The sequence below is a fragment of the Manacus vitellinus genome, unplaced genomic scaffold (genome assembly GCF_001715985.3).
Source record: "Manacus vitellinus isolate BGI_N305 unplaced genomic scaffold, ASM171598v3 scaffold_72_pilon, whole genome shotgun sequence".
Taxonomy (NCBI): Eukaryota; Metazoa; Chordata; class Aves; order Passeriformes; family Pipridae; genus Manacus; species Manacus vitellinus.
The window spans coordinates 814484-840899 of record NW_021940764.1 but is presented as its reverse complement, the minus strand read 5'-3'; the positions used below and the strand labels follow the sequence as shown (position 1 = coordinate 840899).

Below are 26416 nucleotides of genomic sequence, written 5' to 3'. Positions count from 1 at the left end.
GTCTTCTACATCCACCTTGGAGAGGGCAAGTCCCGTGTGACTGGGCAGTCCCCGAGGTGCCTCAACACCTGCCAGCCTCGCTCCTCCATGAGAGGTCTCGTGGGTACATCATGTGGAGCACAGACGGTGAGAAATAACCACACAGGAGCTTAGCTGCAGGTCCCCTCTGCCCCCCACCCCAACACTCACTGGCACCTGGGCAAGGCAGTTTTGCCCCTGAGAGCAGCAGGGCTGGGGTAAGGAGGTGCTGCCCATCTCACAGCCTCCAGCAGCTCTGCAGGGACAACCTTGGACAACACACACTTCCAGCATCACGACACTCTAAGACTTCCCTAAAAGCAAATATCAAAGAGACAAAGTTGGGTCTTACAAAAGCCAGGCTTCTTGAGCCCAACAGCTGCCTACTTGTGGAAAATGGATGATCTACAATAAAAACACATCAAAAAGCATCTTTGATGTTTTTCAGCTGCCGAACAGCCAGATCAACTGGGAGACTGAACTTCAAGTTGCTCAAGCGGCTGAGGAGGGTGAGTGCGCTCTCAAAACCCGTGTTGGCCATGTAGCTCCAGGGCTGGTAGTGGGACTGCACTAGAGCTCCAGACTTGCAGATGAGGTTGAGCCAGGAGACCAGGCGCTGCTCGTTCAGTGCCATGCACACCAGCGCCTTCAGCTCCGAGTCCGCGCTGCGCTTGAAGGGGCCGTGCTCCGTGAGCACCGTGTGGATGGCAGCCAGCAGGCTCTGCTTGGGGGTGGTGGCCACTGCTCCTGTCACAGGCAAGGCGAAGGACTGGGAGAGCTTGCGAGCCGGGGATTCCACGAAGGCTTGTCCGTTCTTAGCATTGTAATACTTGACAAAGAGCTCCCAGGGGTGCATGGTCCGCGGCGAGGGGCTGAACGCGGGGATCAAGCACGCGATGGGTGCCAACACCAGGCTCATGCCAGGGGAAGAGGCGTAGAGCCCGTGAGCCATCAAGTCCCGCAGAGCCACCGTCAGCTCCCTGCGCACAGCCAGAGTCAGCTCGTCTCTGCCTCCCAGGGGAACGTCCTGCAGCTCAGAGCAGACAACCTGCTCCGCCTGTTGGTGTTTCAAGGCGAGCTGCCTCACCCGCTCCACCGACAACTCCAGTTTCTTAATTAAGGGGGAGAAGTCCTTGTTGTCTTGGTCCTTCTGCCAGAAGGTGCGAGGGATCTGACCTGTGGCACAGCCGAACTGGCTGACGGCAAAGATCTGCAGCACAGCCAGCACACGGCGCATGAGCTGCAGGCCCGTTTCTCGCATCCTTTTGGCATCTTCTGGGTTCACTGACCAGGTTAGAAAAGAGAAAAACATACTCTCGTTAGGGAGTCAACAGCGCTGCTTGTTCATACGCACAAAGGGAGTGTAAATGCCTGCAAATTCCATCAGGCCAACATTCTGACTAGCAGCAGATCCCTCATGCTACACTACTTAGTTCCAGTAAGTTCGTGGGATAAGTAGGGAAGTCTCAAACTGAAGAACACTGGATCCCCCCAGCTCACAGTACCTGCTTACAGAGTTCAGAGCTTGAAGAGCATGAATTAGAGTGCATCAGACAGGGCTGCTCGGTCTGTCTGCGTTTTGCACTGTCAGCAGTCCCTTCTCTTCCTGACCCCTGCTGAGTACCAATCCCACCCTCCCTGCCACACGTTCAGGCCCTGTGACTACTATAACGATCACATAGAGGGAGGGTAAAGGAACTGGACACAGGCCCTCAGCAGTGGGACTGGGGAAGTACAAAGACCAACTGCCAGGAAAAAGCAGAGTATGACTGGTTTGTGCCTGTCAAAGCTCCAGGGAGGGACAGCCAGAACTGTGCTAGCAGTGCCAAGCCCAGTGGTGCCCACCTCTGTTCCCAGAAGGCTGGGTGCTGGGTTTGTAGGAGCCCCCGCAGTCACAGTGTCCATCTTCCGCCTTACCAGAGCTTCCAACTTCATCTACAACAAGGATTTCACACCATTATTTCACATTTATGAATTTCAGCTGTGCATACAGTATTAAGGTCAACATTCCTCTGACCTCTCTGGACCTCTTTTGCCACTCTGTCCTTTCCCTCACCATCAGTTTAGAGAGATTTGTACTTTCCTGTGACCCAGAAGCTGTTTCCAACATCTGTGACCTCCCTCCTCATCACTGTGTCAGGGAATTACACAGCAATTCAGTCTGCTCATCCAAAACCTCATCACTGACCCTGAATGAAGTTGATGAACATTTCGAGGTCCCTTATCTGGGTCTTCAGTTGTTCCACCAGCTGCTCCTTCACCCTGGCTGGATTTACAATCTGTGCTATGGCAGCATCCACCCGCTGCCGCAGTTCCTCTGGGGAGAGCGTTGCAATATCTTCACTCAAGTCCATGTCCAGCTTTTTTATCAACTCATTTATAATCATCTGCAAAATACGAGTGAGCAGCATGATTTCACCATGTGGCACTGCTGCCCAGGATACTCCTTTCCCAGACACTCGCTTGGAAACAGGATGCCTCTGCTGCACAGAAATAATTGCAAAAGACACAGGACAGGTTCACATGTGTAGAAAAACTCCTGACACTATTTCAGCTGCTAGCAAGAAATACAGATTGATAACCACCTACAGTCTGTAATCCCTCACAAGGGCTAGGAAATGCAGGAGGTTTTGTGAGCCTTACCCGTTGCCTTTCCATAACCACAGACTGTGGCAAAGAGTCATAGCTGCCCTCTTGGTAAGCAAAGGTCTCCAGGTCATCCAGCTGTGTCTTGAGCTGCAGGATCAGCTCTCTGTGCTTCTCCTTCTGGACCTCAATTTGTTCCTGCTTCTCTCGCTCACCCTAAAAAAAGTTACAAGTAAATCAAATTGAAGGTTTATTGTCATAGTCAGGCCCCAGAGAACAGGATCATGACATGAGGAATGGTTCCTGCAGCTCATGCACTTCACTTGTGAGCACTGCAAACCAGCCTGAGAAAGAAATGTGTCTAAGCACCAAGACAGCCACATCACCTCATCTGACAAGGGAAGGAAAGTGCTTCTCCAGGCCTCCTGCACCCACACCCCATCCCGCAAGGCTGGGATCCAGGAAGAAAGTGGCCAAATAACGTGTGTGTAAATAACATGTTCATATCACAGATCCTCTGACTCACCTGTGCCGTAGGTGGGAGTGGAGCGGTGACACACCACTCAGGGCTTTAGGGCACGTCCCTGCGAGCTGGCACCGAGTCAGCAGGGCCCTGAGTGTGTCTGGCACCGATTTCTGTGCAAACACCAGCACTGCGGGCAGCGCAGCTGCTGAGCCCCCGCCCGGCAGCGCTAAACAGGGCCTTCACCCGGGACAGCGCACTAGAAGATGCCGGGGCGGCAGCGCGGGGCCCAGGACCACGGACGCGGTACCGCGGCGCCGGTGCCTCTCTGTGCCAAACCAAGGCCCCGCTCCGCCCGGCCGCGGGCACTCACCGGGGCGCGCGCTCGATCCCGTGGGGCAAGCGGCGCGGGGCAGCCGGCGAATGCGAATGTCCTCGAGTTTCGCGGAGCAGGCGCTGCTGCTCGGCCGGGCCCGGCCCGGCCACTGCGCAGCCGGGTGAACTGCACCTGAGCGAAGTGCGAGGCGAGCGCCAGCAGCGCTCCGGCAGCCGGCGCCGCGTCGCCCGCACCGCGGCACCGACTGCCGGCGAACCGCGCCTGCCCACTTCGTCCCTCGCTCCTCTTCCCTCCTCTGCCTCCTCTTCCTCCTCCGCCGACACGGCGCCCCCACGGGCGCCCAGCGCTCCGCCGGGGGCCCAGGCGGCGCCCCGCCCTCCGCCTCCATGGCCGCCGCTACCGGCGCGTGTAACCGGCCGCCATCTTGCCGGGGGGCGGGGGCCAGGGCGGGGCCAGGCGCGCCCCTCGCGGCCCGGTGGGGCCGGGCACAGCGGGCGCGGCCGGGCCAGGGCTTGTCCGCGCGTGCCCGCCCGGCCGGCCCCCGCTCCCGGCCCCGCTCCCGGCCCCCCGCTCCCGGCCCCGCTTCCCGACCCCCGCTCCCGGCCCCGCCTCAGCCCGCGCCCCCCACCCAAAATAGCACAGGGCGGAGCGGCACGAATCAATGGGCGAGGTAGCCGCGGTCGGAACGGGACAGGCACAGCGCCGGCACGGCGACCCCGGTTCCCTGGCCGGCGCACCGCCAGCGGACCCTGCGACCCGGGCAACCGGCGTGGGGGCGCTGGAACGGTGGACGGTCGGCGTCCCTCCCGCCAGCCGGTCGAGGGGCGTGCGGGGCGGCGAGGGAAGCGACGTGTGCCCCCCGGCCGGAACCCGCCCGGAACCCGCCCGGCTCCCCCTGCCAGCCCCGGGGCTCGACCCAGGCAGGGCCCGCGTCCGGGGCCCCTTCCTCGCCCCTGTCCCCTGTGCCCCCTGCGGGCCCTGCAGAGCGCTGTTGGACACCGGGGGAATGTCCGCTGGTGACACCCTCTGGTCTGCTCTTCCCCAAGGCAACCTGCAAAGACACTGTGGTACGACCGCCCGCGGTATGTGTACCTGGAGTTTTGTGTCGAGGACAGCACAGACGTGAAGGTCGTCATCGAGGACCAGCGGCTGGTGTTCAGGTGAGCAGCCACTGCCCTGCTGACTGGCGACATGGCCTGAACTGAGCGTTGTTTGGAGGATAGGGAGGCCTCTGAGAGAGCAGGGCACGCATGGCCTCAACCATGTCCTAAGCCAGGCTGTTACGGTGTTTTGGCAGTTGCAAAAATGCAGACGGTGTGGAGTTCTACAACGAGATCAACCTATATGCCAGAGTCAACTCTAAGGTGAGGCTTCCCCCCAACAAACTGTTCTCCACCAGCCTCTATAAGGCTCAGAGTCAGAGCCAGCCTGTGTAGTCTTGAGCAATGCTGCTTAGCGTTGAATCCTGCCTGTGTCCCGAGAGCTTCAGTGAGGTGAGCACACACCTGAGAGCCCTGACCCTGCCCAGGGCTGGTACTTGGGGTGCTGGCTTGAGCCAGAAACAATGTGTCTCCGTGGTTCTTTATCCACCTCAGTCTGTGCGGGGCTGAGCTTTATAACCCTGTCTAGCTCTGCAGAGAGGAGTCTGACAGACACTTAGGTGAGGCACTCTGATCTCTTGGCAGGACTCAAGGGAGAAGCGCTCTGACCGGTCCATCACATGCTTTATGAGGAAGTGGAAGGAGAAAGTGGCCTGGCCACGCATCACCAAGGAGAACATCAAGGTGTGTGTGGTGCCTGGCAGCCAGGACCAGCCTCAGCACATGTCCTGTCCCCATGCAGCACCTCGTGGCTCCCAGGGACCAACCTGCCCCTGGGACAGACACAGAGGGCCCCACGGGGGACCCCAAGACAGAGTTCCCAAAAAACCCAACCTGACAATCACTGCTAGTCCACAAATTAGTGCAATCCAGGAAGGATGCAGCACCTCTTTTCCTCGACACAGGCAGGGTCAGGACCGGTGCCTGCAGGCAAAGGGACATCCCTGCTTCTTGCCTCTTCCCAGGCCCTGTGCAGGAGCAGCCCATGGGCTGTGAGTCCCTGTGGTGTTGCTCCCCCCTTCAGGGGATGCTTTCTGTGCCCACAGCCGGCCTGGCTCTCTGTGGACTTTGACAACTGGCGAGACTGGGAAGGTGATGAGGAGGTGGAGAGGGCCATGGTGGAGCAGTACGCAGAGGTGAGCTGGGCTGCCAGCTTCAGGGTCCAGGGGCACGTCAGATGGGTGCTTGGGATGAGGGGGAGCCAGCTGTTTGTTTCCCATCCAGATGCTGGAGAGGGTGACAGACAAAGGCCCCCCACCAGCCATGGATGACCTGGATGTAAGTACCACCTGCCAGCTACTTCCCACTACCCTGCTGAGCAGAGCCCGGGCTCTGACCTCTCCCGGCTCCAGGACAGCAGCAGCAGCTCGTGCTGCTCCCCTCGGGCAGCCTGTTGCTCCCCTCGGGCAGCCTGTCTCGGAGCCAGCGCAAACACGCTCCCCGGGCTGCCAGGGGCTGCCGGCCGGTGCAGGGCTGGCCCGGTCCCTGGCATCTCCCACTTCTCCCACAGGACGACTGAAGTCCGGGCTCCCGGGGATGCCGCGGCTGCAGGAGCCTCCCAACGCGCCGGTAGCACGCACCGATGGACAGGCAGCGCGGACAGGGTTTTCCCGAGAGAGCACGAGCTGCCTACAGCTTGTTGCCCGGCTTGTGCAAGAAGCACCGACCACCGGGCGGCAAGAAGCGGTCCGTTCTGCCGTGCCCGGTTACCCGCGCGGGGCAATGGGGCATAATTAAACGTGTACTGCGCAGTCGTCTGCTGTGCTCCGGGAGCCGTCCGTCCCACGGGGGAATCCGATCTTCCCCGCCGGCAGCTGCGGCGCGCCGCCGCCGCGGGAGCGCGCTCCGCGCGTCACCAAGCCGGCACGGCCGCTCGCCGCTTCACGGCGCTGCTAGCTGGCCGCCTTACGATTGGCGCCGCTGTCCGTGCCGGGCGGCCGCGATGGTGTTTCCGTGTGCCAGCGGGACGAGCCTGGGCCAGGGGGGTCCAAGGTACGCGGCCGCGGGGCGCGGGGCGGCCCTCGGCCCCTAACCGCCGACCCACTGTACGGTGCCTCGCCGTGTCTGTACCGCTTCTAGTTGCCACACGAGGGTGGTGTCGTTGCCCAGGCGGTCGGAGCTGCGGCCCGAGGGCGGCGTAGGGAGCCGGATGCGCGGGTTCCAGGTGGTGCTGGAGGACACCATCCTCTCTCTCCCCGAGGGGCGGCGGGTCAGGTAACGGTACGTTGGCCGGGCCGGGCCGGGCCCGGGCGGGGGCCGGGCCGGGGTCGGCGGCGCTGACCCCTCGAGTGTCTTCGCAGCCGGACGATCGCGGCCTTCATCGGGGACGTGCCGGTGCTGCGCGTGGCCCCGGCGGCGGACCGCGAAGGCCGTGCACTTCGTGCCGGCCGCGCTGGAGCCCGGCGCCGAGGTGCTGCTGTCGCTGGACTGGGAGCGCCGCTTCGACCACATGCAGCAGCATTCAGGTCCGTGCCGGTACCGGGGGGGTGCCCGGTAACACCCCGGTTACCGTGGGCGGGGGGCGGTCAGTGCCCAGCGTGTCCCCGCCCCGGTCGGGGCAGGGGGATGCTCGGCAGCTCTGCGTGCACAGTCTGTCCCCGGCGCCACTTGGGACAGCAAGTGCCCCCTGCGAGCTCTCCCTGGCTTGTAAACAAACCCACCGAAAACAGGTTTGGAAGGAAGAGTTCAGCCCCTGAGGGCAGGGCTGTCTCCACTGCTCCTCTGGGTGCCGGTAGGAGCCCTGCAGCACCCAGTGCTCGCCTGTTGTGGGGAATGTCAGTGGGACATACACAGTGTGACTGAAAATACCAGTGGCACTCAGAGCTGGTGCTTGCATGTCTCTTCCAGGACAGCATCTCATCACTGCCATTGCAGAACAGATGTTTGGATTCAAGACAACTTCATGGTGAGCAGGATAAAGGTTCCTTTTGACCCCAGTATTACCTTGTTTGGTACGTCCCACCATGCTGGGCTCCACGGAGCCTGAACATTAATACACCAAAAGGAGTTTGGACATTTCATTCAAGTTCAGAGGTCCTGCCTGGGAGAGGTGACTGACCTGGAGAGAAGCTGTACAAAGTGTTTGCTCTGTCTTGTCCTCCTCAAGTGTTTGGTTTGCACCTGGTGCTCTGAACAAAGCAGGGAGAGAAGTGTGTTTTGTTTCAGTCACCACATTCCTGGCAGTGGGATGCTGGTGCTGCACAAAGGGACCTCCTGGATGGTCTGAGCTACAGCAGCAGATGTTCTTCCCTGGTGCAGGGAGCTGGGCCGTCAGCGAAGCCTCATTGAGCTGGACACCCCCTCAATGACAGCAGAGCAGGTCAAGGCCCTGGAGAAGAGCGTGAATGAGAAAATCCGGGACAGGGTCCCTGTGACAGTGAGGGAACTGGCTGCAGATGACCCTGAAATTGAAAGAGTAAGTGATGGGAGAGAACTGATGGTATTCGTGGGACCAGAATAACTGAGCATGGATGTCACCCTGTTTGGCACTGTTCTCCTCTGCCAGGTGAGGAGCCGGGGGCTGCCCGACGACCACGTGGGGCCAGTGCGTGTTGTGGACATCGAAGGCATTGACTCCAACATGTGCTGTGGGACTCATGTCTCCAACCTGAGTGACCTGCAGGTGGGTGGTCACAGCCGAGCTGCCTCTGGGAGCCACACTCCACATAGAGCAATGTGTGGATTAATCAATTAAAATTGATTTTAATCAATTTATTTTCACTGGCAGAGAGTCAGTATTCACCACAAGGCATAGTCTGGTAGGAAATGACCATCTGTGTATATAACTAAAATGCTGTTCTGACCAGCGTGATTTTCTTTTTAAGGTTATTAAGCTCCTTGGTGTGGAAAAAGGGAAAAAGAACAAAACCAACTTGATTTTCTTGGTGGGAAACAGAGTGCTGAAATCAGTTGAACAAAGTCACAGTACCGAGAAGGCTCTAACCTCCCTGCTCAAGTAATAACCTTTCCACTTCTGTTATTTCATCTTTATTCTTTCTCCTGACAGATACCACATAAGCTTCAGGGTACAGCTCCTGGGGCTGTGTATGATCTGCTTTTGCTCCTTTAGGAAATCCTTCCTTTGTCCTTCATGATGATCCAATGATCTAAATTCTCCCTGTTCTTTCAGAAATGGACCAGGTGAGCATGTAGAGGCTGTGAAAAGACTGCAGAGCTCTGTGAAACTGCTCCAGAAGGTACGAGAATGGCTTGGAAAAGTGGGTTGTGTGTGCTTCGTGCAGACCTGAGCTTTAGTTGTGGTAACTGGGAATTGAATCGTAGGCCTCAGTTTTTGTGGATATTATGAAAAGTGCTCTAACCTCTAGGAACACAACTGTATTCACACTGACAGTACAGTTCATTTGCTTTTCTTTCAGAATAACCTGAACCTGCTTAGAGACATTGCTGTTTTGATAGCTCGGGACTTCAAGAGCAAACCTGCTCCAAGGCAGCTCTTTGTGTTACACAGGTACAGAGGAGCTCAGGGAAAAGGGGCCAACAGTATCTCACATGTATTATGGCAGTTGCCTTTCTCACACCTATTCAGGCTCGTTTTCTCAAGGAAAAGTATAAACGAGGTGAACAAAATATTAAACTGCCTCAGCCTGCTGCAAAGCTCTGTAATTGAAGGAATCTGTTGGTAATTCAGTCACTGACTTCTGGTTTTGTAGCTGAGAAATGACTGCATCCATCTAATTTCTCTCTGCCCTTGATATTTTCAAATAAAACTAGGGAGCTCTATTTCTTAAAGATAAACACTTAAGTAATTCCTAACATGTCCACAGGAATGCCCAACAAGGATTTAGATATATGGACAAAACCTAATCTCTATACTAAGTGCAAGAGGCCAAAACCCCTGATCAGGCCATTGGTTTCTGATTGAGATTTTTTATTCTAGAGGGTTTTTTTCCTTCCTTTTGAAGTGTTTTTTTTACCCATCCATACAGGAAAGAGGGTGATTCTGAATTTATGAACATCATCGCTAATGAGATTGGGACAGAGGTGAGTTGGTGATGAAGACTGACCTGACACCACTGGTTTTCCACCTGAGCTATACACAGACAGGGGCTGGTCAGGCTGCTGCTCTTGCTGCAGTCATGAGCTGCAGGTCTGGTTCCTTTTGACAGTTACCTGAGGTTACCTGTCCCCAGCAGCCTCAGTCTGCAGGGAAATCCTCAACAGTGAGAATTCAGAGGACTGGGGAAGAGCCTGACCCCCAAAGCTGCACCAAGCCTCATTAGAAAGGATGGGATGGGATAGGATAGGAATACAATAGAAAGAGTAGCCTGTTTCAGTTGGAAGGAACCTACAACACTCATCTAGTCCAACTGCCAACTGTATCCTTTTAATTGAGGACATCCCAGTACCATGTTGTCCCAACAACATATGACAGAACCAAAGGTTCAGAAGCCACTTTCCTTTTACTTTTTTCAAGAAATCTCTGTCTCAGTAACACACATAAACTGCTGAATTGTCAGTGTGGTGTTTCAGTCCTGTGGCCAGTGTCTGTCCTTTCCCTGAACAAGGAAAGCAGTAGTTAATCTACAGCAGCATCCATCTCTGTCCACAGGAAACTCTGCTATTCCTGACTGTGGGGGATGAAAAAGAAGCAGGACTCTTCCTTCTAGCTGGACCTGCTGAAGCAGTTGAGAATTTAGGTCCCAGGTAACGTGTTTTGTGGTTTGTTTAACATGAATTCTGACGTTGCAGACTGAGCAGCTACACAGTGGAATCCGGGCACAGATCCATGTTTGCTGTCAGGAGCAGGTTGGGCTGCAGCCTGTGGTGTTGTTGCTGCAGGGTGGCAGAGCTGCTGGGAGGGAAAGGAGCTGGAAAGCGTGACCGCTTCCAGGGCAAGGCAGCCAAGATGAGCCGTCGGGGAGAAGTGGAAGCTCTGCTCCAGGAATTCATCAGCCATCGAAGCCCTGAAGTGTAAGAAATAATTCTCAGAGTAGGGCTTCCTTCCCTGTTTTGCACAGACCCCACTAACTTCTCTCCTGGAGAATAAAGACCTGAACCCAAAAGCTGGTGTGCACATGCTCTGTGCAGGCTGGTTTGGTGCTCACAGAAGTGGGGAGGGGATCTGCAATCCGTGCTTTGCTGCAGGGGCTCTTTCATTTCCCCAGCCAAATGGTACAGGGGTTAAAGTAGTCCTTAGTTTACCACTTCGTAAGGTTACTAAAACCAAGAGGGGCCTCCAGCTGGCGGTGCATTGGGGCCTTTTGCTTTGCACCAGTTGCTGAGGAGCAGTTGCTTTGGCAGTAACACTCAGCAAGAGGCCACTGGTCCTCCCTGACACCTTGGCCTGCCCAGGGACAGAGAGCACCCAGAAGGGAGAGTGGGTGGTCCACAGGCAGGAGGTTGTTCCCCACCATGTACCAGTCCTTTCCCTTGTTGAAGTGCAGTTGTTATTGGTCCTTCTTTGAACATTGAGAGTTTCTTGGGCTGCTGCAGTTACAAACTCCCTTGGGATCAGGCAGCCCTGTTCCCAGTGTTCCCTAAGCTTGCCTTTCTAGCCCGGGCAGGCCCTGAAGCTGCTGCAGTCTCAGCTGGAGGAACTAAATGGTGCTGTGGAGCCACAGTGGGGCACAACAGGTAATTTGGGGGGGGGGGTTTCCCTCCTTTTTGCTAGAAGTGACATGACAGGTTCACTTTAGATGTTGGTAATAAACAGAGAAATAGAATAAAAGAAACCTCCATCCTAAGGAAGTTTATCTGTCATGAACAAAGGGATGGTGAACCCCAGCACATGATGTTCCCACATGTGGCTGCTGTGGCTGCTGCAGGGCCACAGGCCATGGCCCATGGCTGAGCTGTTGGGACAGTGTCAGCACACAGGGAACACCACAGAAACTGGAGCTGGGTGTAGGGTCAGTGCTGCAGGCACTGGTTGTTTGGGGGAGATTCTGCAAGTGCACACACAGAGTCTGGCAGGAAGAAAATATCTGGACTTCCATATCTATTTTAGACTATATCAGGCTGAGCGAGGATGTGTAGTGAAGGAGTTAATTGCCAGGCTGTACAGCCTGCATGGCTTGAAGCTGGAGGGAGCATGGGACCACCACGGGGGGCCAGGATGCTGATACCAGGGGGGTCAGGATGCCAGGGCTGGGGGAGCAGAGCTGCTGTGACCCCATGGGGCTGGGAGAGCAGAGCTGCTGTGACCCCATGGGGCTGGGGGAGCAGAGCTGCTGTGACCCCATGGGGCTGGGGGAGCAGAGCTGCTGTGACCCCATGGGGCTGGGGGAGCAGAGCTGCTGTGACCCCATGGGGCTGGGAGAGCAGAGCTGCTGTGACCCCGTGCTGATGCAGCCGCTTCCTGCACCCGGGCAGAGCTGGCACTGGGGCTCGTGGTGGCTGGGGGCTGTGCCAGCACTGACCACCCTGAGCCCAACCCCGCAGCACAGCCAAATGCCAGCTCTGTCCCCACACCCTGGGAGTTCAGCACAGCCCCAACCGAGTCACTCAGTCTCAAAGCTGAGCTTGTTTCTGTAAGCAGCAAGGTGACACGAGTTTGTCCCTGTTCTTGCCACAAGGTGCACCCAGAAGCTTTGGATAAACAGCACAGAAAGCATCTCATCCCTTGCCCCACCTGCTGTGCTCTCAGTGTCTGACTGCAACCAGGGGTGAATGGCAAAGACCCAGGACACCTGGCAGTGCCCTTCCCAGTGATTTGAACATGTTTTGCAGGTGTTGGTGTTTCTCATCACTCAGGACAGACGTCCTTCCTCCACCACCCACAGTCCATGCCACAGCCCTGCACCCAGGAGCTGATCCTGCATCCCACAGCACAGGCCAGCAGAACACTCGAACTCACCAGCTAAACACACCTTCAGCTTTAATAAAATACCTCCTGTGCACAGCCACACCCCCACGTCATGTGTGTATAGATACATGTATGTATGTACACACACAGGTGTACGCTCACCCCACACTGCATCACAGCAGCGAACACCGAATGCCCCAGGGCTGAAGGGTCCCTCGTGCTGGCACTTTATCTCCATGTCACAGTGTCTGCCCGTTCCTGTCACAGAGCTGCCTCGCCAGCAGACCCCAGGCACCCAGGGGTGAGCACCCTGCTCCCGGTGGTGCTGTCCCCAGCCCTGCAGTGCGGAGCTGACGTGTCCCCATGAGCTGCAGAGGGAATGCAGGATCTCCCCACTGCTGCTGCTGGGTCCCATACCTCCACCCGTGGGTGCAGGAGGGGCAGCAGGGGAGTCCTGGGAGTGCAAGGCTCGCTGTGCCATCAGCAAGGGCACGACTGAGACTGTGGGTCTATGTGGTGGGAGCCACCCGGCAGCGCCGCCAGCCCAGCCTCCACAGTCCACTCCCAGTGCAAAATCAGCAGGGAGTACACAGTGGCTGGGGTGCACCAGGGCTAGTGGGTGCCCCTGAGACCAGGGCTAGGGTGGCCACTTGCCTGGGCACGATTACCTGCAGGGATGCCCTAGGCAGCCTTCTTGTCCTGTGTGGCCATGAGGTGGGAGAGGCAGTAGGGGATGAGGCTGACAGTAGCCAGTGGCACAGCTGCACTCTTGCAGAAGGAGAGGGCGTAGAAGAGCAGCTGCATGTGGGAGGGTGGCTTGAAGGCATCAAAGATGTGGAGGATGAGGAGGGAGGCAGTGACACAGCCCAGGCGGAAGGGTAGCTGCTGGCCCTGCTTCCCCTGGCAGCTCTTCTTGTACATGTGGGAGTTGACAGCCAGCCCCAGCCCAAAGAGGATGCCCAGGTTACGGAGGAGGCTGGCAAAGGGGGTGGTGTCGATGTGGACCCACTCAGGGCGGCTGCACCACCTCCGTGCCTTCTCCAGTGTCCAGAGCAGGTCCACGCCAAGCACCCGCAGCAGCAGGTAGAAACCAATGGTGAAGCTGAAGAGGAATAAGGTGATGCCCGTGTACCGATGGAGGCTGGCGTGGTAGATGCAGCGCACATGCTGAAAGGTCTTGGCCACAGCCATCCCTGCCAGTAACAAAGCAGGAGCACTGGTCAGTGCTCAAGGTACTGCAGTCCAGCATGGAAGAGCCGCAGGGAAGGGCATGGGGGATCTGATGCACTTACCTGAGAAAACACCTGCGATGACTTGGTGGGGGAAGTGAGCGGCAATGAAGACTCGGGACAGGCAGACGCAGACCTGAACTGCCCAGAACCCCGTCCAAAGCACCATCCACAGCACCCTGTGAGGGGCAGGTGGCTATGTTGGTGCCAGAGCCAGCTTGCACTGCTTGTGGCACTGCCATCCCACACCTTAAACAATGCCTGGCTCTCTGCCAAGCCCATCCTCATGCAGACCCCACCTGGGGTGCCACAGCCTGTCTATCTGTCCACAGCCTTGTGCCTTGATGGGCTTGGCTGTGCCAATCAGTGCTGGAGCTGCCTCTGCCCAGCACTCTGCCCAGGTTGTTCTGGTGCACAGCTTACCAGTATCCGGATGTCCTTGACTGCTTCTTCCCACGAGCAGCAGAGAGGAGGGCCACCACCATGACGTAGTACACACCTGCTGCACCCATGGCATGGCCAGACGGGCTCCCTGGGCAAAAAGAGAGCCCCGGGTCAGACCTGGTGTGGGCCAGAGCTCACCACAGGCAGGGTTTGTGCTGAACCACCACATCTTCACCAAGGGTCAAGGTCTGCTCTGTACAGGGACTTCCCTGCCTCCCCCCACTGCGGGCACAGCTGGTGTGCCTGGGAGCACAGCAGTAATGGCCCTCTCTCAAGAGCTGGCCAGGACCACGTGCCACTGGTGGGCTGCCAACCGTGACCCTGCCCAGGCCAGCACCCCCCTCCCTGCATGTGCAGGTCACCCTGGGCAAGTACCCGCTGCCCCAGCTGGGGCTGGGGGACCCTACCAGGGCTGTGGGACCCTACCAGGGCCAGTCTCGCAGGTGAGCGGGAACTGCTGGATCTCTGGGGCAGAGGTGTTGTTGTAATAGTCCGTGTCGTGGACCCACCAGTATGGTCTCTCTCCAAAGAGGATCCTGAAAAGAAAGGAAAATGGGGTCTGAGGAGGTTTTGGGCACAGCTGCAGCTTCAGCTCTGTCCTGGGAGCTGGAAGAAGCAAAGGACCCACAAGTGGTTGAGGGCATCCTGACAAACACAGCATACAGCTGGTCGCTTGGTTCTGACAGCTGACACTGCCTGTCCATGTCCCCATCCCCGGCCCTGAAGGGGAAGAGCAAGAACTTCCTGGGTGCAAGTCAATGCAACCTCCTGTGCCGAGGGACTCTGTGCAGCCCCTGCTCAGCACCACAGTCCTGGCTGATAAGCAGATTCTGTTTGTAGAAGGCTCCATCTCTCTGCCTGGCTCTGAGAAGGGGGGAGCTGTTGCTGCACAGCTTGGGAAGGAGCAACCATTGTCACTGCCCAGCTGGGAGCTGAACTCTGTCCTTTGTTCTACCCCAGCATTGGAGCTGAGAGCACCCAGCTGGCCCGCATTAGTCCAGCTGTGCCAACACACTCGGAGGGAGCTGTGGCTCAGGGCCACTCACCACTTGAAGACAAGGTTGAGCCAGTCTCCGATCACAGCCACCCAGATGAGTCTGATGCCCACTGCCTCACTGAAGTGGAACCAGATGGGGAAGAGGACAAAAAAAGCGTTCCTGAGGTCAGCAGCATAGGAGATGAAGAGGAACAAGTCCTGGGAGCCCTGGAAGTGCTGCTGCAGCCAGTGCGTTGTCCGGATGCCCACGTCGTGCAGGAGGTTCATGTTGGCCTCCATCCTCCTCTGCTGCCCCTGCCCTGGGCTCGGCTCCGGCTGCCCCACGCTCCGCTCTGCCGCTGGGGTTTTATAGTCTGCTGAGTCTTGTTTGCTGTGGGCAGGTCACTGTCCCAGCACTGATCTTTGGACTCAAAACCACTTTTGCCAAAGGTGCATCACCGGGGGGGGGTTGTTACAAACATGTTTGGAATAACTTACATAAAAGGGAAAAACAGGCTCTGAGGGCACGTGGAGCACAGGGTGCTCCAGCAACAGCGCTGGCCCCTGCCCCACACTGTCCCCTCACGCAGGGGAATCCTGCAGCCCCAGCTCCTCTGGTCACCCAATACAACAGCTCAGCTGCTCCAACTGAACTGCAGCCTTTGCTCCGTTATTGGTGTGACAGCCCTCCAGAGCTGCTGTGCCCGGGGTTGATGCTGCTCCCACCTCTCTGCCATCCCCCTGTGAATCACCACCAGACCATGCCAGGGGCGCCCAGGAATGTGGAGTGGGTACATGAAGCAGAGGACAGGCTGCCTACCCCCTCCTCATTTGCCAGGCTAATTTAACCAGGACTTCACATAATGGAAAACTTTCCAAGCCATTCCTGGAGTTCCCCGCAGCCACAGACAGCCAGGCTAGGGGTGCTCCTGGCTGCCAGCCATATTCTTCTGGTCTCTGCTGTGGGGCTAAAGAACCTTTGCAAATAGGGAGGGCATTCCTCCTCCCAGCACCACTCTGCTGTGTTAATCCCTCCTGCACCATCAGACCCTGGCTGAGGGGACAGAGCCAAACATGCCACTCATCCCATGGTACTGGATACCAGCCCTTGGCTGTTCCCTCAACCCCAGCCACACCCTTTTGTCACTGGTAGCACTGTGGGCACCACAACTTCATCATCCACAACCGCTGTTGCATGAGCATGCAGCTTTGTGGCAGCAGCACAGTGCTCAGCTACCCCCTGCCACACCTGAACAGGCAGCTGCCCACGATGGGAGCAGGCAGCTGCCCACAATGGGAGCAGGCAGCTGCCCATGATGGGAGTAGGCAGCAAGGTGTTAGTGATCAGCAGCCAGTGGAATGCATCACTTATTTCCCTCGTGAGCAGACAGGTCAAGATCCTTGAACCGTTTCCATAAACTGTTTGCTGCTGTGAGAGTCATGTCCTGAGCCAAGTCCTGCCCACAAACAGCGAGGTTTACAGGCAGCATCCTGTCCCCCCTGCCCACGCAGAGCCCAGGGAGCCACGGGGTCCCAGCAAACCTTCCTCCCTGGGATACGGGCACGAATGGCCCGTGAGAGCAGCAGTGCAAATGCTGTGGGGTCAGCCCTGCCACAGGCACATCCTTGCCCAGGGCTGGTCCTCCCCATCCCTCCCAGCCCAGCCTCGCTGCATTCAAAGGGGACAGTCTGAGCTCCTGACCTACAGAACACCCCAACAAAACAGAAGCTTGCAAAGAAATGGAGTTACTCTTGAAAAACATATTCCCTAACTGCTCATTCCAGGGTCCTCAACTGAGAGTGGCTTTGGCCAGCATGAAGGAATGCAACAGACTTGGCTTCTGTGTCAAAAACATTTTGAAACCATCAGTAATAAATCCTCCATGGGAGATTTCATAGCAGAAAATGGGGCAAAATGCTCTGAGGGATGGGGACTAGCACTCCAGTCCACTTGGAAAGTCACTGCAGGAAACCTGGGGCTGCAGCAGGGAGAGACCAGGGAGCAGGACAGAAGCAATCACTTCCTCCCTCCCAGCATGGAGGACAGAGTGGCACAGCCCAGTACCCCCCTGTGCAGTGGCCAGGTGCACATGCCACGGGTCAGGTCTGTGCCAGAGCTGCCAGGAGGCATGCAGTGGTTTCCCAGCACTGCTCCGTGCCCTGCACTGTGGATAAAATCCCTGGTCCCAAAGTCACTGTGTGGAGCAGGGCCAGGTTGGGGCAGCAGGAGCTGCTGACCCCCTGGGCACTGAAGGGTTCTGCATCCTGGCCCATCTGACACCAGCTTGAGGAGCACCGTGCCAGGCTCCAGCTCACCCCCTGCACCAAGCAGCCACGCTGGCAGCACTGCTGGGGACGTGCATTGCAACCTGGCTGGGGAGGCTTCCTCAGGGGAGGAGTGGGGCCAGGCTGGGGGAACCTGATTTCTGCCCCGGGCCTGTGCACACTGAGCTCAGGATCAGCTGGCAGCCCAGGAGGAGCGTGCCTGCAGTGGCAGCAGCTGGATCTGGGACACAGAGCTCCAGATGGAGCTACAGCAGGTGCAGCACGAGCGGGTGCTGTAACACAGTGTGCTGCATGCAGTGCCAATGTTTGGTCCAGAACGTTCCCAGCTGGCTGCAAGGTCCGGGCCAGGCAGCAGCGGGTCACTGCCAGCACGGGACTGCGTCAGCAGGCAGAGTCCAGGCAGCACCGCGCACACGTGGGCACGCGGCAGAGGGCAGGATGCCAGCCAGACACGACCAAGACCTCAGAGGACCTCTGGGCACAGTGTCTGCTATCGCCCCAGGGCAGCCAGGGACCACTGCAGCCTCCCACAGAGACACAGCCTCAGCTGCTCACTCTGCACAACACCCCTGGGTGCTGCTGGGAGCTGAGGTGGTTCCCAGGGGAAAGTGCAGCTGCCATTAGGGCTTCTCAAGCCCCTTGCAGCACGGTTCTGGGCAGACCCAGCCACTACACTGAGGGGTCAGAGAGGATGGACACCCACCATGCCCCCAGGGACACCTTGGCTGGTGCTCAGCATCTGCAGCCACATGCCAGGACTGCCACTACCCTCCCCAAGCTCTTTGGTGCCCCATCCCAGCCTGGTACAGTAGGGATGGGTTCTGGAGCCTGCAGGATCCCACAGGTCAGGACTGCACAAGCAGCTAGGGGTGCAGGAGCAAGAGTCTTCGCACTGGGGTGGGGCTAAGCACCTTAGGCAGCAGCCAAGGCCAGAACTGATTAATGCTGCTCAGAACAGCTGTTACACATTAACTCCCTTGTTTGTCCCATATGTCCCAGCAGGAGCCTCCTACCAGCACCCTGGGCCCAGGAGCAGGGCTGGGGCACCCTCACACAGCCATGCCAGGCACTGTGCTGGGCGCTGTGCCAGCCCCCACAGCCCCTGGACCCCTGCAGAGCTGAGCCAGGGCCACCTCTTACAGGACACCAGTCTCCACAGCATCAGCCGTACTGGGGTCTCGCCCCAGCCTTAGGAGCCACAGCAGCACCTGTGAGCTACTCAGGTTTGGTCGGGGAAAGCACCCCAGTGCCCGTCTATTGGGAAGGGCAGACACGTGGCAGCCCAGCTCGGGCAGTGCCCCTCCAGGGGCCCAGCCGTGGGCTCCTCCCATGAGCTCCCAGTGAGCCCAGCACACTGTCCCTACCTGCAGAGTTGGCACTGCAGCAGCTGCCAGAGCCTGGCAGCACCTGGGCCCTGCAGTTGGGATGCTGCAGTGGCTGTAAGGCTGGGGAGGATCTTTCGGGCATCCTGGAGCTGCCACCTCCCTGTGGATGGGAGTGCCATCACACCGCTCGCTCCTGCCACCCTGGGCAAAACCTTGGGTGGACCGTGGCTCCAGGGGCAGCTGTGGCTCTGTGCCATGTGCAGCCCTGGCCGGCACTGTCACCCTGTGTGCACTGGTGTACCTTGGGCAGGTGGCAGGAGCCCTGTCTGAGTGGAGGGGGGCAGCTGTGGGCACCACACGGAACACAGGAGATCAAAAACTCACTCCTAGGGGTTGTTTTTCAGAGGTTTTGGTTGCACCTTTAGCAGCACTGCAGTGCTGAAATGACAGCTTCACCCACACCTTCAAAAACCAACCCTGAGCACATGGCACCCTGGGCAGGGGGAGGGCAGGTCCTGGGGTGGTGACAGAGCCCCTCCAGGCGCCTGCCCAATGCCTATATGGGTGGGGACCCGTCACACCCCACCAAATGGCGGTGCCAGGCTGACGTTGAGGAAGCCCCCAAAGTGGAAGAGGGGAAGGTGGGGGGCACATGCAGCAGTGGAGGGCAGGCAGGCGAGGGGGTTGGCCCCGCATGCCCTGGTGTCCTGCTCACTGCTGAAGTACACACTGCCAGGTGAGTCCACTGAGGGGTCCTCGTTGAAGTAGTTGTAGGGCCTCAGGAAAAAGCCAACACTGTTCCCCACGGCCACCGTGTTGGGGACGTCTTCAGCATGGGGGACATGCAGGAACCCCACGGAGATCCAGGCGACCAGGTCCTGGGCAGGAGAGCAAAGAGGCATTTATCAGGCTGAGCAGGACTCTTCCAGCCTGGCGGCTGCTCAGTTTGGCTCCAGGACATGTGAAGCCTCTGTCCAGGGCAGGAGCCAGGATAGCACCCACAGGGCTCAGCTCCTCTCCCCCCAGAGCCCCCGGCTTACCTTGTTGGTGATGGTCTCGTTGTTGATGAAGTCGGCGAAGGCGATGGTGGGCGTCCAGGGGTCATTCTGGTTGTAGATGCTGGTGCTGGTGGGCTCCTCCTCCTTCCGCTGGGTGACAGCCAGCTGGTACCTGCCAGCACAGGGAGCAAAGGGCTTTTCCATGCTGGCACAGGGCAGGGCAGCCATGGCATTGCTGGCTGGATGCACTGGTGAACTGGGGCTGGATGCATCCCTGGTGCATGCCAGGGGACCTGATCTGTCCTGGGGCAGGGAGGGAAAAGGCTGGCAGGGATAAGCATGGCAGTAATGGTCAGCAGCCCCAGCACCTTGGGCTTGCAGGGAATGCCTTACTGCCCTGGGCTTTTCCAGCATGCCTGAGAAACACAAATTGATCCAGGCAAAGATGCTGCTGCTCAATGCCCAACACAGTCCCTTCAGCCACAGCTACTTCTCAGCCATACAGATTCCCCAGCATGAGCTCTGTTAGTTCACCCTGGCAGCGAGACTGGTCTGAGCTTATCCCAAGCATTTTCTAAAACACATTCTGTCCTCAAGGGAAGATAACACAACCTGGGGAAGCCAGTGCTTCCCTTGGGAATTAGTCCTGCAGCTTGGTTCCCCACAAAGGGAAAAACATGCCATTTCTCTAAATTAGTCTGATCCAGGGTCAGATTCCTGCCTGTGACCTACCATGAGCAGACGTTATTGAGCAACTTTTCAAGGGAATTTCAGAGCCAAAACCCATGCATGTTCTCTGTTTAACCCTTCCCTGCAGCTTGGCACAGGCCTGCGCAGAAGTGGCAGTTCCCCCGCACCAGGAGCAGGAGGAGCCAGGGCTGCAGGGGTGAGTGGGGCAATAGGGAGTGGGAGCCAAGTGCTCCCCAGCCCTGGCACCCACCTGCCCCAGCTGACAGACCGCTCCATGGAGCTGTTGATGGGCAGGTGCTTCCCAGCAAAGCTGATGATCTGGATCCGGTAGCTGCGTGGGTGCCCCCACTTGTTGGGATTGGGGCTGGCAAAGGAGAGGTAGCGGGGCAGGGGGGCATTGAGCGGGAATGCTGCCTCATCCTCCCTCTCCAGCCTTTTCCTGCGGAGGTACGGACGCTCGATGGTGTTCTGCGTGCTCCAGGGATCTTTGATAATCTCATACTCCATGTCCTGGGTCTCCAGGAAGTTCAGCTGCCCTGTGAAGCAGAAGGGGAAACATTCTTGACCTCCACACCCCAGACAGAGCTGCAGGCCACAGTGAACCACAGCCATGAACAAAGGTGGTCAGACCTACCGTCGACATCGAGGTCCACCTTGTAGTGCATGTGGTGGAAGTGCATCGTTCCCAGCGTGTGGGGCCCAACCCTGTTGCCATAGTTAGTGCCTTGGCCATGGAGGAAGGAGGTGCTAATGTAGCCAGTAGCATGCACACGGACCTCCATGGCCCCACTGCCGTGGAACATGAAGTCCCAGATGTAGTCGTAGTTGACGAGCGTGGAGATGGTACGGATGACCAGCGTGTTTTTCCGCAGCCCACCATAGTAAAAGGACTGCGAGTCAGAGAAGTGGCGCCGCAGAGGGAGGGCAGAGTCGTGCTCAAAAATGCAGAGTGAGTTTTGGTTGGTCTTGGGAGTGTCTGACTCTGCCAGGTAGTGCCGGTCCACATAGGTCGCTGTGTAGGGGCAGTCGACGCCCTGGACCAGCTCGTAGGCAAACCTGCCGATGCCAAAGCTCCCGTCAAGGTAGCGGGTGGACATGCCCCCAGGGCAGTTGGAGCCATACAGGGCTAAGGCTTCCTGGAGACTCAACTCATAGACAATCCTCTCCCTCCGGTACCTGATGTCAAAGAGGCGTGGGCCAGAGTTGGGGTTCATGCCAAAGGTGATGCTCCAGCCCTGGTAGGTGACGCGATTGCCCCTGACGCTGTAGCGGGGACCCTGAGGCTCAAACTGCAGCGGACCCAGGGAGTCGGGTGGGTAGCGGGGCCTCATTGAGCCCAGCACTGCATCAGCCTGGGGCTTCTTGAGCCTGACGACCTCCAGTGTGCCAGCCAGAAACTCCTGCTCCAGATCCTCTGTGCTGGCAAAGTACTGGCCGTTGTAGAAGACTTTGCGCAGCTGCCAACGGGAGGCGTGGAGGTCCCTGTGCTCCACCAGCACCTCCAGCCCCACTGGTGACAGGTAGTAGCCAGTGCCAGCCACGTTGTGGAAAAGGACAAACCAGGTTGTGCGGTCACCAGACTTGAAGCCCCGTGGGGCCGTGGTGAGGATGGCCAGGTCGGTCCCGTCAGACTCGCAGCATGTGGTGAGGAATTGCGGCGCCTTTTTCAGCTCCCTCCGGATGAGGGTGTTGATATCCATGTACTCCTTGCCAGTAACAGGTCTGCGGTGGTATGGCACCTTCCCCCCGTACTTCTGCACCGTCACATCCCGGTGGTACGCCGGCATTGGCAGAGGACCCACCACGTACTCGGTGACATTGGGCTCTGGCTGGTTCCCAAAGTACAGCACAGCCAGTGCCTCTCGGGCGGGACGAGCCCCCCCGCCGTCCAGGAACCGCAGCACCTCTGCCTTGGCAGGGACCTGCAGGTCCACGGAGGCGATGCAGTTGTCCGAGGGTTTGGCACGCGAGGCATCAACCAGCTGCACCCCGAGGTTTCCCTGCAGGTACCGCACCACTTGCGCCATCTCCTCGGGTGTCAGGTCAGCAAAGACCAGGCTCTGGCCATCCTCGGTGTCCTCCTGCTCCACAGGCAGGTGCTGGCAGGTGCTGGGCGCCCTTCCTCTGGTCAGCAACAAGCAGACCAAAGCGAATATCGTGGCTAACGCCAGACCGAGGAGGACGAGCACAGTTTTCACGTTCATGCCTGCTGAGGCACCGAGTGCTCCTGCAGTCTGGCAGGATGCATTTCCAGTTGCAGAATCCTCCCAGTGACCCTCGGGAACAAGGGGCTGGGTTTGTTTTCCCCCCCTGTTTTCTCAGCAGGAAACAGCCTGGAGGAACTCGCAGGGAGGACGTGCAGAGATGTTCTCACACATTGCCAGGATTTGCTGGGAACCATAAAAGGCAACTTTGCACTGCTTTGCCAGCAGTTTATAGTTTTAAGTAAACTTAATGCTTGTGCATCTGTCCTTCCCTCTGGTCCCAGATCATACACTGCAGAGCTTGAAGGGGATGGATCCAGTCATTCCAGGGAAATAAATGCATCTCCCTGCTCCTCCTTCTTTTAACCCTGCAGATGCTGGGCAGGCAGCAGTGCCCGCAGAGACAACCCTTCCCCATGCAGAGCAGCGCTGGGCACAGCACCACGGCCTCATCCTGACACAGCCCCACCACCACCACCACCAGCATCGCCTGCTGCTGCCAAAATCCCCACGGTCCTGCAGCCGTGACAAAGGGGACAGACACTTGTCACTCCGCAAATGTGCCCCTGATCCTGAGCTACATCCTAGCACAGATGGGGCTGTGAGGAGGGGGACGAGGGCTCCAGAGCCTGACCAGCATCCTGGCAAACAGGCAGTGGCACTGGCCATGCTGCACTGCCAGCAGCCATGAGACCTTGCAAAGGTCCCCTTTGCATCCCTCCCCTGTGCTCAGCACTGAGTGCCTGAGAGCTGCAGTCCATGGGGTCCTGGCCCTGAACCCAGCCTTCCCCCAACACCCACAGGGCTTGGTGCCAGTGCCCCCCTCAGCCCCAGAGGCCTGGGGCACCCCAGCCCATCCCTCCTGCCCTCCAGCTGGACGTCCCCATGCCCTGACAGGCACCCAGTGCCACACTGCTGGGTTGGTTTGTGGGCACAGGGAACATGGCAGAGACCAGCATCACACCCCAGGAGACACTGCTGTGAGTTGTAAGAACGAGACACTCGAGAGCACTGGACCAGCACCATTTTCATTATTTTAACCTGAGATATGCACTACATAGCACTTATTTCTACAGCAGAGGAACAGGATTTTCCTCACTTTCCTCCTGAAACAGACTCAAACTCAGCAATTAACAGATAACACAGACTCCCATGTGGCATCATGCCAGGAAGATCACGCTTCCTTTTTCAAGAGCACTATTTCAAAAGCAATGATAAAATGTGAAGTCATTACACAACTGGAAATTGAGACAACTTCACTAAAATAAGAAAATCTGAGACAGAACAGTCAACCTGGTGTCTCTGACCACATCTCCTCACACCATCCTGTAGCACTAAAGCCTGCTCATGTTTTGAAAACCATCATAGGTGAATGGGGGAAAGTTTGGCAAACAAGAGGCAGTTTTGGGCAGGCAGGCGAGAGGGTTGATTTCACATGCCATGAAGTCCTGCTCACTGGTGAAAAACACACCATCGTGGGAGTATATAGAGGGGTCCAGGTCGTAGTAGTTGTAGGGTCTCAGGAGAAAACCAACCGAGTTTCCCACAGTCACAGTGTTGGGAATATCCTCAGAGTGTGGGATGTGAAGGAATCCAGTGGTTATCCAGGCAACCAGGTCCTAGGCAGGGAAAAGCCACAAGCCCAGGGTTAGTTTAGAAGCTGCAGCAGCAGTGACTGAAATTCACATGGGGCCATGGGGACTGACAGGAGAGAAGGAGGAGAACCCATAGGCACCAGGCAGCTGCACTCCCACACACTGAGCTCCCCCCTCCTGGGAAAGATCCCCTCCCTTCCCCCAGGGCCTGCCTGCAGCCATGGCCACAATATCTATCCAGCGGAAGGGCCCTTGCCTTGACCTCTGTGGCCTCACTCCAGCCTCACAGAGATTTTCCTGATGTTTTGCCAGCATTTCTCCACAGGGAGAAACAAGCTCCTGCTCTGCACGCTCTGATCTGCACACTCTCACAAAGCACTGAGCAGGCTTATGGAGAAGGGGATGCTCAAACCCACTTTCCTGGTTGCCCAGGGCTGCTGCTCTCCCAGCTGAGCATGCTGTCCCGTGGGCAACACCAGGGTTGCTCAGTCCCTGGGGCTCCCGTTGAGCCTGGGGATGGCTGTTACAGCTCCAGCCCAGGGGACCCCAGCCCACCTCGTTGGTGATGGTCTCGTTGTTGATGAAGTCGGCGAAGGCGACGGTGGGTGTCCAGGGGTCATTCTGGTTGTAGATGCTGGTGCTGGTGGGCTCCTCCTCCTTCCGCCAAGTGACAGCCAGCTGGTACCTGAGGACATGAAAAGAGACAGCCCCTTGAGTCAGGGCAGAGCTAAATCAGCTCCTGAAAGAGCCTGCACAGCACAGGCTTGCTCCAGTGGAGCAACCTCAGCCCAGAAGACTGTTTCCCTGTGCCTCCTCCATCGAGGGACATCCATGTGATGCCTTCCCATCTAGCAGAGCTGGGGAGTGTCTGAGAACCTGCCACCCCAGCCAGAACAGCCTGACCTTGCCCAGCTGATGGCCCTCTCCATGGAGCTGGCTTCGGGGATGTGGTCCCCTGCAAAACTGGTGATCTGGATCCTGTAACCACGCTGGTGGCCCCACTTGTTTTTGCTGTTGGCTGCAAAGTAGATGTATCTGGGCATCTTTGACTGGAGTCGGAAGGCAGCCTGGTCCTCTGTGTCCAGGACTTTCTTGGTGAGTCGTGGCCGCTCTATCTGCTGCTCTGGGCTCCAGGGAGCCCGTGTCATCTCAAATGCCATGTCATGGGCCACCAGGGAGTTTTTCAACCCTGAAAAGCAAAAACAAAGTCACTGAGGAGCGTCTCCACAGTCCTCTGTTCCCCAAGGACATCACTGCAGTCAGAGTTCACTCTTCCTGTCCTCCCTCCCTGCATCCTGAGCTCAGGGCACCGATTCTGCCCGAGAGCAGTTGCTGCTCCACAGCTCCTTGTGCCATAAGTGTACACCATGTGTGTTGATCTATAGCTGGACACTTGTCTGAGCCAGGCAAGACCACTCTGCAGCAGACTCTGAGGGGACAAAGGGCGAGCCTCGTCCCGGGGCAGAAGAACAGGTTTGCTTTCTGTACAAGCACAGCCTAATTAACCAGAGCACCCGCTGGCACAGGCTGTGTTACTGCTCATCAGCATGTCCTGTGTGATGGAGGCGCCTGGAGCAGCCCAGGCACTGAACACATTTGCACAACACAGACAGATGCTGCATCGTTCAGGTCCTGCCACAAAAAGAGACACAGGCCCGTAGCAGGGGGGATATGGGAGCAGGAAGGGTACAGGAGCAAATCGATCTGGGGACAAGATGGCAAAGGGCTGGCTGAGAGTGCTCGATGGCCAGTGTGGGTCTGGCTGATGGGCCAGTGCTCAGCACCACCTGCCCATCCCACCAAGATGCCCTCAGAGTTCTGCTCCTTTCAGTCCAACATGAGTTCCCAGCTTGCATAAAGACCACTACAGAGCTGAATTTCTGGCCATCCACGAAGGTCCAAACCCCACAGTAGAAGATCTGTGCAGAGCCACCACCACTATGATAATTTTCTTTCCTTTCCTCATGTAAACAAACCTTCTAACCCCATACCTCCTCTGCCAGTGTTAGCAGTGACAGCCTAGTTTCATTCACCTTTTGCCTATTCCTGCAGTTTTACCATCCCCCTGTTGTAAGCACACCACCCTGCCTCACAAGTGGAAAGGAAAATCTGTATAAGCACCAAAAAACTCAAGTTTTGCAAGGCTAAAAGTACTTGGGGAGGGCAAAAAGGAGAGAAAAGACCCAAACCTACCTCCTACGTCCAAATCCAGCTTATAGTTGAAGGAATGAGTACGTATCATACCCAGAGTGTGTTCCCAAAGCCTATTGCCATATCTCAGGCCATCCCCATGAAGAAAGGATGAGCTCGGGTACCCTGTGGCCTGGACCTTGCCTTCAATGGCCCCGTTCTGGTAGAAGATGAAGTCCCACACATAGTCATAGTTGCCCACGGTGGCAA

At 57.6% G+C, this 26416-nt stretch overlaps 5 protein-coding genes across 6 annotated transcripts in view; 1 reads left to right on the top strand and 4 right to left on the bottom strand.

Moving 5' to 3' along the window:
- Positions 1-322: 322 nt before the first annotated feature.
- RUNDC1 (RUN domain containing 1) lies at positions 323-3827 on the bottom strand. Its single transcript, XM_029964463.1, has 6 exons — positions 3805-3827; positions 3441-3648; positions 2662-2820; positions 2207-2405; positions 1864-1953; positions 323-1302 (listed from the first exon to the last, which is right to left on the bottom strand). The coding sequence occupies exons 1-6, from the start codon at positions 3825-3827 to the stop codon at positions 440-442; spliced, it is 1542 nt and encodes a 513-aa protein (XP_029820323.1). The 3' UTR covers positions 323-439.
- A 238-nt stretch (positions 3828-4065) lies between these two features.
- LOC103757819 (alanyl-tRNA editing protein Aarsd1) lies at positions 4066-12377 on the top strand. Its single transcript, XM_029964462.1, is given in 23 exon segments — positions 4066-4074; positions 4218-4324; positions 4451-4564; positions 4702-4768; positions 5090-5188; positions 5551-5640; positions 5729-5782; positions 6319-6449; positions 6584-6713; positions 6805-6819; positions 6821-6856; positions 6858-6969; positions 7352-7409; positions 7763-7919; positions 8010-8126; positions 8329-8459; positions 8634-8700; positions 8881-8972; positions 9451-9505; positions 10074-10168; positions 10304-10435; positions 11020-11098; positions 12194-12377. Coding segments are annotated over 22 exon segments (1884 nt in total). The 3' UTR covers positions 11036-11098; positions 12194-12377.
- Positions 12378-12690: 313 nt separating this feature from the next.
- Positions 12691-15276, bottom strand: G6PC (glucose-6-phosphatase catalytic subunit). The gene is made up of 5 exons (XM_008923925.3): positions 14989-15276; positions 14369-14478; positions 13922-14030; positions 13562-13677; positions 12691-13462 (listed from the first exon to the last, which is right to left on the bottom strand). The coding sequence occupies exons 1-5, from the start codon at positions 15216-15218 to the stop codon at positions 12951-12953; spliced, it is 1077 nt and encodes a 358-aa protein (XP_008922173.2). The 5' UTR covers positions 15219-15276; the 3' UTR covers positions 12691-12950.
- A 3828-nt stretch (positions 15277-19104) lies between these two features.
- On the bottom strand, positions 19105-22421 carry LOC103757818 (membrane primary amine oxidase). The gene is made up of 4 exons (XM_018084569.2): positions 20852-22421; positions 20468-20753; positions 19570-19699; positions 19105-19407 (listed from the first exon to the last, which is right to left on the bottom strand). The coding sequence occupies exons 1-4, from the start codon at positions 22419-22421 to the stop codon at positions 19105-19107; spliced, it is 2289 nt and encodes a 762-aa protein (XP_017940058.2).
- Positions 22422-23442: 1021 nt separating this feature from the next.
- LOC103757817 (membrane primary amine oxidase) overlaps positions 23443-26416 on the bottom strand; it is an 8444-nt gene continuing 5470 nt past the window's right edge. The window contains exons 2-4 of one of the 2 annotated variants that reach the window (XM_018084563.3): positions 24920-25205; positions 24572-24701; positions 23443-24040 (exon numbers count right to left, since the gene is read on the bottom strand). In XM_018084563.3, the coding sequence (XP_017940052.3) occupies positions 23756-24040; positions 24572-24701; positions 24920-25205 (701 nt within the window). In that variant the 3' untranslated portion in view covers positions 23443-23755. Of the gene's footprint in view, positions 24041-24571; positions 24727-24919; positions 25206-26416 lie in introns of both variants that reach the window. The other variant, XM_018084564.3, reaches the window with a different exon arrangement.

Bases quoted from the DNA above. Each gene is read 5' to 3' on its own strand.
- RUNDC1 (XM_029964463.1), bottom strand. From the start codon at position 3,827: ATGGCGGCCGGTTACACGCGCCG. The intron at 3,649-3,804 runs GTAGCGGCGGCC...GTTCGCCGGCAG, and splicing joins GCGGCCGGTTACACGCGCCG to TCGGTGCCGCGGTGCGGGCG. The intron at 1,303-1,863 runs GTGGGCACCACT...TAACCTGGTCAG, and splicing joins CCAGCCTTCTGGGAACAGAG to TGAACCCAGAAGATGCCAAA.
- G6PC (XM_008923925.3), bottom strand. From the start codon at position 15,218: ATGGAGGCCAACATGAACCTCCTGCACGACGTGGGCATCCGGACAACG. The intron at 14,479-14,988 runs GTGAGTGGCCCT...CTTTCTTTTCAG, and splicing joins CTCAACCTTGTCTTCAAGTG to GATCCTCTTTGGAGAGAGAC. The intron at 14,031-14,368 runs GTAGGGTCCCAC...CTTTTTGCCCAG, and splicing joins CACCTGCGAGACTGGCCCTG to GGAGCCCGTCTGGCCATGCC.
- LOC103757818 (XM_018084569.2), bottom strand. From the start codon at position 22,421: ATGAACGTGAAAACTGTGCTCGTCCTCCTCGGTCTGGCGTTAGCCACG. The intron at 19,700-20,467 runs GTGGGTGCCAGG...CTGTGCTGGCAG, and splicing joins CGGTCTGTCAGCTGGGGCAG to GTACCAGCTGGCTGTCACCC. The intron at 19,408-19,569 runs GTAAGCCGGGGG...TCTCCTGCCCAG, and splicing joins ACGAGACCATCACCAACAAG to GACCTGGTCGCCTGGATCTC.